General features: G+C 48.6%; 1 protein-coding gene across 1 annotated transcript; it reads right to left on the reverse strand.

Moving 5' to 3' along the window:
• Nucleotides 1-6,721: 6,721 nt before the first annotated feature.
• On the reverse strand, nucleotides 6,722-9,088 carry LOC142817516 (uncharacterized). Its single transcript, XM_075894538.1, has one exon. The coding sequence runs from the start codon at nucleotides 9,086-9,088 to the stop codon at nucleotides 6,722-6,724; it is 2,367 nt and encodes a 788-aa protein (XP_075750653.1).
• Between the last annotated feature and the right edge of the window lie 3,534 nt (nucleotides 9,089-12,622).

Raw genomic sequence — 12,622 nt, forward strand, 5'->3', positions numbered from 1 at the left:
GTCCTGAGCCAGACCTGCACACGGCGTTCCTTCGCAATCTAGAGCACGCCAGTCAGAGACGGAATGTTAAGGTAAAAGCCTCACATGTCCCGTGACTATATTTATTTATTTATTTATTTACAGATACTGCAATCACCTTTGGTGATTTTAGCAGGGTGGTACATGAAGTTAGTCATGAACAAATGGCAAGTACAATGTCATATAATATATACAGGTTATACAATGTCTATAGGGCAAATACAAACTTCAACTGGCAATATCATACAATAAAAAATAGAAGACTACAATTATACAAGCATGTACAGTGGTATGTAATACGATTCAACAATTCAACTGGTTAGTGCACTTTCTAAGAGAGAAAATTTAATGCGGAAAGGCAGGGAGGTTAACCAGAAAACATATCCGGTTTGCTACCCTGCACTGGGGAAAGGGTAAGGGGAAAGGGAGGAAGAGAAGCACAAACACACATACACACACTCGCACACAGTAGTGTCACAATCGTTCTACGAGGCGGGTCGCTCGCAGAAACTTCATCAGCGCCTTCGTTGCTTTCTGGCGTGAAGCTCGATCTTTCCGACATTCCAAGATTGACTGCTCAGAAAATGGCTGGTCGTCGAGGCGAGCAAACACTGCTGAGAGGGACTGTCGCTGAGAGCTGTACTGGGGGCACTGACATAAAATATGTTCAATTGTTTCGTCATTGTCGCAATGGTCGCATGTAGCGCTGTCTCTCATTCCGATGCGGCAGGCAAAAGCGTTCGTGAAAGACACCCCAAGCCACATACGGCAGAGAAGGGTCGTCTCGGATCGGGGTAGGCCAGATGGAATAGTAAGTCGTAGGCATGGGTCCAGGCGGTGAAGACGGGTGTGGAGAAAACCGGGCGTATTCCGCATAGACCTTGCGATATCCTGCGCAAGCGTATTAATCTTTGCTGCTGCGTCGCTTCTTGATAGTGGAATAGGTTCCATCACTCCATTTTCGTGAGCATTCTTAGTTGCATTGTCGGCATGCTCGTTACCGATGATGCCGCAATGGCCTGGTAACCACTGAAAAGATATGTCATGTCCTTCGTCTATTAGGTGCACTTTCTAATTTCGAGGAAAACAATGCCAATGAGGGTGCTGAAACAATTGCATTAGTTAGTTTGTTCCACTCGACTATGGTGCGAGGAAAAAATGAATACTTAAAGCAATTATTGTGTGTGGGAAAGGGGGTTATGGTGAGGTCATGTCTCTGCCTGGTAGAGTAGCCAGAAGAAAAAGACTATGACTTCACGTTTAGTGTCATTGCACTAAAGGATGGGCTGGGGTGCGAATGACTTAGTTAACCTAGAAAAAAAACATTAGATTAGAAATGCTTTTCAAGGTTTTTCATGACCTGGTCAATATAGATGAATATTCTTACATTTTACCTCCCCATTTTTTTTCTCACAGAAGTGACCACTTTCTAAAAATAACAGGAAGTTATTGACAAAATAACGTCTACCAACCCTCGTTTTTTTTCCGCACACAATCTCCCAGTGGAATCAGGATCCACAAGAAATTTATGGCTGTCGCACTGGAACATGGTTGAGAGACATTGTTGCGCTCACGACACATTTTTTCTCGTTTTTCTGTTGATCTTGTTTTCACAGTTATAACTTTCTAAGTAAGAAAATGTTACCCTGTGTATTTCCCCCAGTAATAATACCACCGGGCACTGCAGGTAATATTAATAAATAAATAAAAACAACGTTCACAAAGGCACCCCGGTCTATAGGGCTTCCCTCTCCATTTTTTTTTCAGGAAAGGTTAATAAAGCTTTCGGGATAAAAAAACAAAAAGACGATGATAGTTGTCGCCTTTCATTCATCTTATCTCACTGCTCAAGGTACCCTGCGAGCTTTCTGTCCAACATGAAGCTAGTGCACGTCAAGAACGTACGACGAATAGCCGAACACCAGGCGGGGTCGCAAGAGGATGTAACTAGACCCCAAGGGCATAATTCACGCTTTCCTTCCGCCTTTTGGCAATGAACGAGCCGCCATAGAAAAAGAGAGGATGTGAACGATCGGTGTGGAACATCACGTGTAGATATCACGACCGGCCCAAGGTATAAGCGAAATGTGGGACCTCAGCGTTTACAGCGCCTTCACTTGGCTGCCACGCCCAGTGACCACGCACCCTGCAGGAGAACCAAATCAACCCTCAGCCTGGGCGCGCTGCCATCGCTCCCACTGAAAGGCACCCCTCTTCGACGCAGCAAATTCCTGAGTGCTGCACAGTGTGCGTGCTCGCCGATATCTTTGCGAAGACTGCCGCCACACGGTTAAATTAATAAACACGATAGTCTTTCTAGGGGACCTTCGACGCAAAAACTTTGGTCTGCCTGTCTGCACATTTGTCTGTTTGTCCACCGTTACCGCAAACCGGGTACTTTTAAATAGCACCAGGCAATACCCCGAACGGCCGACCCCATCCGCAGCGCCCACCAATGTTGCTCAAGGATCAGCGTTCATACGTGTGCGATTGTAAATCAAAAAGCAATTATTGCGCATATCTGAGGCACCATAACAACACGTATATATTCTGCATGTTCGTCTTTTACTAAAAGAAGCATACATAAGTAATTCTAAGGACCGTAGCGCTTATCACGCTGCGCTGACCATGCAACGCTTGCACGAAGAAGCGAATGTTTCCAACGCTTTGCTAAGACGACACGGTGGTGGCACCTACCAGTCGCCTTGCGTTCTACACCTTATCACCTCTGAGCTTTGTTTCACCTCTGAGCCACGAGCTTTGTTTTCCGAAAAAAAAAAAACTGCCAGATGGCGCTCATGTCTCACGTGTGACTTGACTTGATGCGCTCGTTCGCCTCCGCTGCACGCTCGAGGCACTCTAACGCAGCGTCTCCGGAATACCATTCACCGAGTTTCTTGCGCAGAACATCAAATAAATCTTTTGTTTACTCTCTCCACACGCAAGACTATTGTCTTTCGACGACATTTGCAGATTACATGCAGATACGGGGCCAATTTTTTACAGGTACGAAGGGTGGCCGTCTGGTATCCACTAGACTGACCACTGCAGCGCCGCCTTCGGCACAGTTACGGCGAGGCAGAATGAGGTTGGTTACTATTTGGCCTCTTTATTAGGGCAACCCTAGTGAGGTAAAAAATAATACCGTGGTTACTTAACAACAAGACGTCACCATGGCGTCACAGCAAATGCTTGTGATGTCATTGTGCTATCACTATCACGCCAGACAACGTGACGTGTCACCTGATGACATAATCACATCCCACAGCTAGGTCAAAGTGAGCCGATCACGAAGGTAGTGAAAAACCGGATGAGGCGCTGAAAGCTTGCACTGCCTGCAATCCCGGAGGCAATGCAAAACTGCGTGAAAGGAGCAGAAAGCTTTCAGGGGATTCCAGGGGAAGATCAGTACAACGACTATGAAGAAAAAGACGGATCTCATCTTTGAAACGTCTTGTATATGTAAGGAATTTATAAGGAATGCTCCAAAGTTATTGTTGTTCCACATTGCTGTTGTTCGCGTAGACCAAGCGTCGGCTTCCTGCGACCTGCGCGGTAGTCTTATGCGGCCCCAGGCCTGGGAGGACGTCTCCAATCACTTCCTATCATAATCCCGACATGTCAGTTTTGAGTTAAAATGGAATTTTCTCATGTGAAATATGTTTGATTATCACCTTGAGACTTGCGTGCTGAAAATGAACACGATTTCTAATCCACTCTTCTACATCGTTCTCAATTCACTCAATTTTCGTTTTTTTTTCATGCTAAGCCCCACCCCCACCTCTGAAAATATCCACCCTGGAGATGCCCAGCTTGGAGAATGTCCCAAGATTGAAAAGATAGCATGGATGATTGAGACGAACGCAGAGGTATACACAGAGTAAACACAGAGGTATACCTACATCTTTCGAACCATTCCGTTCTTTACTTGTAAAGGACACTGACTCCTGTGGGAAGAGGAAGGGCAGGCAGTCGCAATATATGAGGGATTGTTGCCTAAGCCTCTTCGACAGCCGACAACACGCGTGTTGCGAAAGCATGTCGGCGTGCCGTTTCTTCTTTCAGGCATTGACCGATAGAGGTGTCCAGCTTCTGCAGCGATCGCCGTTTTTTTTTTCTCGCCGTCAGCGGGGTTGCACCACCGATGGAAAATTTGCGGCATGGTGCCGAAGACATCTTTTGAGCGACCGGCATCCTTTCAAAAGATCCGCGAGCGCTATTTTATGAACACGTATTTGGCCGTCACAAGCGCCTCTCGAGTGAAGACGATAACGGGCGAGCTAGTGCTTTTTCTTGAACTATAGTTAATTACATTTTATAGTTTTTCTTGCACTCCATGGCGCTCTTCTTGTATATACACAGTGGGCCATATTGCTCAAGGCGGTGTGTCACATCGGTCCCGTTAGTTAGGGAGGCGATCGCCGGGCTAATTTCAAGGGTCGAAGTATCGGCCCCCCGAACCGCACCACGAAAGCGTGGACAATTTAGAAGTGGTCCTTTTTTGGCGCGCCAGCGGACGCCGGCTGTGGCCCAAAGAACAAGTCAGAGCCGAGAGTTGATAAACAAACAAAATTATATTCTCAATAATGGCAGACCGAAAACAATACACTAAAATGCACACTCCACAATAGTTGCATACAATATGTCACCAATCAAACCAATCAAACAACGTACTACACAGTACAATCAGCCACACTCAAAACAACGAACACAGACAACAATACACACTACAATGCAATCGCATGCATTTAACATCCAAGACACTTAAAGACTAAAGAGATAGAAAACCTATTCAGTCCAAAGTCCTTGGAACAAAAGTCTGAATGATACTCTTCCGAGAATCACTCACTCAAAGTCCAGTGTTGTTGTCGTTCCGCGCCCTCGAAGTTTCTCTTCCAGGAAACCTCGCGCCTTCAATTGGCCACTCTCCAAGCTTCAAACTTCTTCGCCCGAACACGTCGGCTTCACACACGCAGCTGTCGCCACGCGTCTTCGCTCGATACAGGTAAACACACTCTCTTGCCTGTAGCTCAGGCCTTCACCCACAGGTGGAAATCCTCTTCATCTCCTGCTTCGTTCCTACGGACAAACCTTCACCGACTACACGGCGGGATCCCTTCGCACTCTGACGCAACTTCCGTCTTCTCCTCCTTTCTCGTCTCGGCTGCTCGATTAAATACCTTCCGCGCCATCTTCCAGAAAGTTCTCCTCATTTCGTCGGTGCGATGCGCAGCGAAGGCTGGGGAGAGGCGCGACACGGTTCGACTGCCCTCCGCGTCGGATGAGTCAACTCGGCGTGGCCACGCCTCCTTCGTTCTAGAAACATCGCGGGCTATCTCGGCCGCCGATGTGGGGTGAGGAGGTTCGTCGATGAAGCCACGCTTCTGCGGGGAGAGCGCGCGCCCGGGGAGCCTTAGCCGTTTGTTTTCTTTTTCTTTTGACCTCGCGGCGTCTCTTTCGCGCCTTATCGCAAGAATTTGGCGTCGCGCCCTTTTTTTTAGCGCTCGTTCTGTGACACTGCCCCCCACTTTAAGAATATTATCTCATAATATTCAAAACCACACAAACGAGCGCGAACAGTCACCACACACTCTTACAGACTGTAACACCATCCGTCGCTCATGACACTTCACCTTCACAATAGATCACTTAATACAATTGTACATTGTAATTCAATTACACAGCACATGAGTACAACACTCCACCACAAATTCCCAACTATACAAATGTACAAAGTTCATTCATTGCAACAATTGTACAATACATCACATCACATCACCGTAACAAACATTTTGATTCGCTCGACACTGGATAACACAATAACAACACAGCTTATCGCATTCACTACTGTCAGACCCTTCCAAAACATTCAAACTCGGCTAAGGTAGTCGGCACCAACGTTCTCGCTTCCCTTGATGTGCTCGACTCGGAACTGATACTCTTGCAGAAGTAAGCTCCACCTCAACACTCTGCTGTTGAGCTGTTTAGCCTGTTTTATGTATTGGAGAGGCTGGTGGTCAGTTTGGACCAAGAAAGGAACTCCGTAGAGATAAATATTAAACTTCTGTATCCCCCACACCAGGGATAGACATTCTCTTTCGATGGTGGTGTAGGATGATTCCCGGGGAAGTAGTTTGCGACTGGCGTATGCTATGGGATGCAGGGTCCCTTCGTGTGACTGCAAGAGCACAGCCCCGAGGCTGGTGTCGGAAGCGTCGGTGCGGAGGATGAATTCCTTGGTTAAGTCTGGGAGCCGGAGCACGGGAGGGTTCGAGATACATTCCTTGAGTTTCGCAAATGCTTTCTCGTGTGTCGTCGTCCATTTTACTAAGTTGCTTTCACCCTTCTTGATCAGTTCTGTGAGAGGGGCGCTGATCTCGGCATAATTTGGAATGAACTCCCGGTAATAGCTGGTCAACCCGAGAAAAGCGCGTACCTGTCGCTTCGTCTTTGGGGCGGGTGCAGCTTGGATTTTATTAAGAGTTTTTCCCAGTGGAGCAAGCATGTTTTGTCCAATGTGATGACCAAGGAAATCAATCTCATTCATTCCCAACTCACACTTGCTCGGTCTCACGGTCAACCCGGCAGCCTGGATTCGAGCGAAGAGTTGTCTGAGAGTGGATAGGTGTCCCTCCCAGGTCGTGCTTGTTATGAGTACGTCGTCGTAGTAATGTTCAACGCCCGGGATTCCCTCAGTGACTAGTCACATCAGCCGGGCGAACACGGCGGGTGCCGTTTTGATCCCGAAAGGCATGTAGCAAAACTGGTAAAGACCGGATTTTGTTGAAAACGCAGTTTTAGGTCTCGACTGCTGGGAGAGTGGGATTTGCCAGTAGCCCTTAACAAAATCTAACTTAGAGAAGTATCTTTTGTTTGTGGCACTGGCAAAAACGGCATCTGCTCTAGGCATGGGCTCTGCATCTGCTATCATGAGGTTGTTCAGGCGCCGGAAATCGACTACAAACCGCTTGGTTTTGTCCGGTTTGTCCACAAGCAACACTGGGGAATTATAGGGCGATTTCGAGACTTCAATTATGCCCAGTGTTTTCATTTGCTGTACTTCGGCCTCGATGTCTTTAGTCGTAGCAAAAGGTAACGGGTACTGTTTGACGTGGACTGGGGACTCCGTCACTGTCTCGAGGTGGCACTCCACCCAATCTGTCTTGCCCGGGACATTCGAAAATATTTTTGAGTGCGCTGTCATGGTTTTCTCCAACTCCTCCTTTTGTTGGTCCGTCAAACTTGGGCAGATCTTGACGTCAGTAATCCCTTCTGTCTGCACAAACTCCGGCACCGGTAGTTCTTGTTCATCTCTATTGTTAATAACCCCTACGATGACTTGGCATTGATGTGGCGCATCTTGGTTCGTTCCCCGCTCCGCATACTTCTTCAGCAAATTGGCATGGAAAATTTTCGGCCCGCTCGGCGTTTTTATGGAGTAATCGAAGTCCCCAATTGTCACCTGCACTTCGAAGGGCCCCTTCCAATGCAGCAAGAGTTTATTTTTGTCAGTTGGGAGCAGGATGAGAACCTTATCTCCTGGTTGGAATACTCTATCCCTTGATTTTCGATTGTAGTGCTTAGCGTAGCGTGCTCCCGCCCTTCGGAGTTCTTCGTGAGCTAGGCGGCACGTCTCTTCTAGACAATTTCGGAGATCCAATACGTACTGGTAGGTTGTCTTCAGCTCATCGTCCAGCTCTTGGTTCGTCCAGACTTCCTTTAAGATCGCCAGGGGTCCCCGGACATGTCGGCCGTGCAGTAGCTCGAACGGTGAAAAGCCGAGACTTGCCTGGGGAACCTCTCTGTACGCGAACAGCAACGGACCGAGGAATCTGTCCCAGTTTTTTGGTTTCTCCGCACACATTCTTTTGAGCATAGTCTTCAGGGTGCCATTAAATTTTTCCACCATCCCGTTGGCCATCGGGTGGTAAGGGGTGGTATGGAGTTGGCGCACCGATAGAAGTCGTGCCACTTCCTTCATTAACTCCGACGTGAAATTCGAGCCCCGATCACTTAGGATTTCCCTCGGTACACCAAAACGGGAGAACATCTCAACGAGGGCCTCTGCGACTCGTTCGGTCTCTATGCCAGGTAGTGCAACTGCCTCCGGATAGCGCGTGGCGCAATCAACGAGAGTCAGAATATAGCGGTTTCCTTGACCAGATGGAGGTCGGATAGGGCCCACTATATCAATAGCTACCCTTTTAAAGGGGGTGTCTATGACGGGGGACTGGCCGAGTAACACGTGTGGCACCCTTCCTTTTGGCACAGTTCGCTGGCAGATGTCGCAAGACGCCACGAACCGTTTCACGTCGGCTGTGACAGCGGGCCAGAAAAATTCTTCCTGAATTCTGTTCTTGGTTTTCTCGGCCCCCAGGTGCCCAGCCATTATCCCATCGTGGGCTAGCTTCATAACAGCCTCTCGGCGGTTCTTCGGCACCAAGAGCTGTCGTATCCGCCGACCACTCCTCTCCGTAAAGTACCTGTAGAGCAGTCCATCTTCCTGCTTGAACATTATCGCGCATTTACTATTACGGCATCTGAGGTCCTTGTCGATTTGCGCAAAGCAGGGTTTTAACGACTCGTCGTGGATTTGTTCCTCGGCATAGCTGAAGCTCGGGTCCTCTTCGGAATTGGGTGCAGGGAGGGGCTGGAATGGCTTCGACTGGGCTTTGGTCTGTGCTCGGGTTGCAACTGCGACTACGTCCTCGTCGGCCGTGACTGATTGCTCATGAGGGTTTGCAATCGATGGTGGATCGATTTCTGGGTCCTCTTCCAGTGGTTCGGGTTGGTCCGGCGAACGGGCGCCCTCGATGTTCCCCACGATTACGTCATACAATGGATCATCCATGCAGAAGGCAGAAACAATTCCACTGTAGAAGGGCGTCTCGATCTTGACCTTGGCCTCAGGCAGCCTCATGACCGAACGGTCGACGGTGTAAATCAGGCTGGTCTGGCCCGTGAGCTCATCGTCGCGGACTAGGTCTCTTCGTACTATTACAGTGGAGCACCCAGTGTCTCTTAAAACGTCTACACGCCTTCCCGCCACTTTTCCAGCCATCACAGGCATTCCCTTCGTAGCACCCGTTGGTTGTTTTGCCAATACAGAACCCACAATAGGGATTTTCTCCCCATTTTTCAACTCTACGAAACCATCGGTGACGTCATCAACGGTTTTTGGAGCCACTTGTGCACAGGATACCTGGTGAGTTTGACTCGCTCCGTTACGACATGCGTCTGCCTTGTGCCCAGTCTGACCACATTTGAAACATTTTACAACCGTAGGGCTCGTGAAGTTAGTTCGGCAGTGGTTAGCACGGTGACCTACTCGGTTACACAGAAAACATCGCGGAATGTTCTCCGGTGCACGCTTCTTTTCCTCGGGAGCCGATTTTTTCGAATCCTCGGGACACTCCTTCTTGACTTTGGCCAAATTAGTGCCACCTTGCGCTTCCAAGAATTGATCAGCTAATTCAAGCATGTCTTCAAGTGACTTAGCTCTCCTCTCTTTCAAGTACAGTGACAGACTTGATGGCAACTAGTAAGAAATTGTTCTCTAATTAGGAGCTCTCTAAGCTCATCGTACTCCTGTGCTGTCCCTGAAAGTTCAATCCATCTGTCGAAATAATGGCAAAGTCGAGCGGCATACTGCGTAGCCGTCTCCCCATCAGCTGGCTTTCCTGTCCGAAATCTGTCCCGGAATCCTTCCACAGTAAATCTAAATCGCTTCAGCAAAGCAGCTTTCACCTTTGCGTAGTTGGCTGCATCGGTCGGCGTCAGCCTACCGTACACACTGAGCGCTTCACCACTCAAGCAAGTACTCAAAGCAGTTGCCCATTGATGTTCCGGCCAATTCTGGCTCTTCGCAATCGTCTCAAATCGGTGAAGGTACGCGTCAAGGTCGTCCTTCCTTTCATCAAACGCTACGAGCAGCTTGCTTGGGTTCAAGCGGAAGCCGTGATCTTCCCGTTCGCTGCTTTCAACTCTAGCTTGGACGGGAGTTTCGCTTCGCTGTTGCAAACGGAGCCGCTCGAGTTCCATCTCGTGCTGACGCTGCCGTTCCCTTTCCTCTCTTTCTTCTTTCGCCCTCTCAGCTGCCAGTCTTTCTTTCTCCAGCTCCAGCTTCAATTGCAGCTCTCTTTCTTCTTTCAGCTGTCGCTCCTTTGCCTCTCTTTCTTCTCTCGCTCTTTCAGCTGCCAACTTTTCTCTCTCCAATTCCAACTTCAATTGTTGCTCTCTTTCTTTCTTCTCCCTCGCAGCTGCCAACCTCTCTCTCTCCAACTCAGCTGCTTTTTCTTCCTTGGCTCTCTCAGCTGCCAACCTCTCTCTCTCCAACTCAGCTGCTTTTTCTTCCTTGGCACTCTCAGCTGCCAACCTCTCTCGTTCTAACTCAGCGGCCTTTTCTTCCTTGGCTCTCTCCGCTGCCTCTTTCTCCTTCTGGCTTACCCACTTCCGTAGTTCGGCGCCAGAAAGACCCATCTTCTCGCCAAGAGCAACTAACTTTTCGAGATCCATTGTGTCTCGCAAATAAAACCTTGCCGCGTGCAAAAAGTATCTGCCTAGAACCATCTATCGGAACACTCCCCTGCACTCGTTAACGAGAACACTGAACAACACACAAAATTGTTCCGATAGCACTATCGACAACTCGAGGCTCTTTCTCACTACTTTGGACACACTGTGCACCAAAAGGTCCTGTGTCGCGGACGCCAGATTAATTGTCACATCGGTCCCGTTAGTTAGGGAGGCGATCGCTGGGCTAATTCCAAGGGTCGAATTATCGGTCCCCCGAACCGCACCACGAAAGCGTGGACAATTTAGAAGTGGTCCTTTTTTGGCGCGCCAGCGGACGCCGGCTGTGGCCCAAAGAACAAGTCAGAGCCGAGAGTTGATAAACAAACAAAATTATATTCTCAATAATGGCAGACCGAAAACAATACACTAAAATGCACACTCCACAATAGTTGCATACAATATGTCACCAGTCAAACCAATCAAACAACGTACTACACAGTACAATCAGCCACACTGAAAACAACGAACACAGACAACAATACACACTACAATGCAATCGCATGCATTTAACATCCAAGACACTTAAAGACTAAAGAGATAGAAAACCTATTCAGTCCAAAGTCCTTGGAACAAAAGTCTGAATGATACTCTTCCGAGAATCACTCACTCAAAGTCCAGTGTTGTTGTCGTTCCGCGCCCTCGAAGTTTCTCTTCCAGGAAACCTCGCGCCTTCAATTGGCCACTCTCCAAGCTTCAAACTTCTTCGCCCGAACACGTCGGCTTCACACACGCAGCTGTCGCCACGCGTCTTCGCTCGATACAGGTAAACACACTCTCTTGCCTGTAGCTCGGGCCTTCACCCCCCAGGTGGAAATCCTCTTCATCTCCTGCTTCGTCCCTACGGACAAACCTTCACCGATACATGGCGGGATCCCTTCGCACTCTGGCGCAACTTCCGTCTTCTCCTCCTTTCTCGTCTCGGCTGCTCGATTAAATACCTTCCGCGCCATCTTCCAGAAAGTTCTCCTCATTTCGTCGGCGCGATGCGCAGCGAAGGCTGGGGAGAGGCGCGAGACGGTTCGACTGCCCTCCGCGTCGGATGAGTCAACTTGGCGTGGCCACGCCTCCTTCGTTCTAGAAACATCGCGGGCTATCTCGGCCGCCGATGTGGGGTGAGGAGGTTCGTCGATGAAGCCACGCTTCTGCGGGGAGAGCGCGCGCCCGGGGAGCCTTGGGCGTTTGTTTTCTTTTTCTTTTGACCTCGCGGTGTCTCTTTCGCGCCTTATCGCAAGAATTTTGCGTCGCGCCCTTTTTTTTTAGCGCTCGTTCTGTGACACAGTGTTACTCGCCAAATATGATGGATGGATGGATGGATGGATGGATGGATGGATGGATGGATGGATGGATGGATGGATGGATGGATGGATGGATGGTGGATGGATGGATGGATGGACGGACGGACGCACGGACGGATGAACGGATGGATGGATGGACGGATGATTGAACGGACGGCTGAAAGGACGGACGGATGGATGGACGGACGAACGAATGAATGAATGAATGAATGAATGGACGGACGGACGGACGTATGGATGGATGGATGGATGGATGGATGGATGGATGGATGGATGGATGGATGGATGGATGGATGGACGGGCGGACGAATGGACGGATGGATGGATCGATGGATGGATGGTTGGACGGATGGACGGACGTACGATGCAGTGAATGGTGCATAATGTAGTCAAAATGGCTGTAATATCGTTTAAAGGTATTTATCACTTGAAACTGTAATCATGTCAATAAACTTACTAATTTTTTGTTATTAGTTTACTTTAGGATTTACCCACCCTTATGAAATAGTGTTTATGTACGGAAAGTCAGGTAATCAAATTGCTATATTTTAAATGACTGCAGCAGCTAAATATGAGATAATGGCTAGAACAACTACCCATATCATATCTATTTTGCTCTTTATGATAATATAGCCTTTTATGACAGTCATTATCACAGTTCTGTTCTGTTCTAACTGTTTTGCTGTGTAGAGGTGAATCCATATTGCCACGTTTACTCCACATCAATAAGTTTG

Source organism: Rhipicephalus microplus, chromosome 5, assembly GCF_043290135.1.
Source record: "Rhipicephalus microplus isolate Deutch F79 chromosome 5, USDA_Rmic, whole genome shotgun sequence".
In the NCBI taxonomy this organism is placed as follows: domain Eukaryota; kingdom Metazoa; phylum Arthropoda; class Arachnida; order Ixodida; family Ixodidae; genus Rhipicephalus; species Rhipicephalus microplus.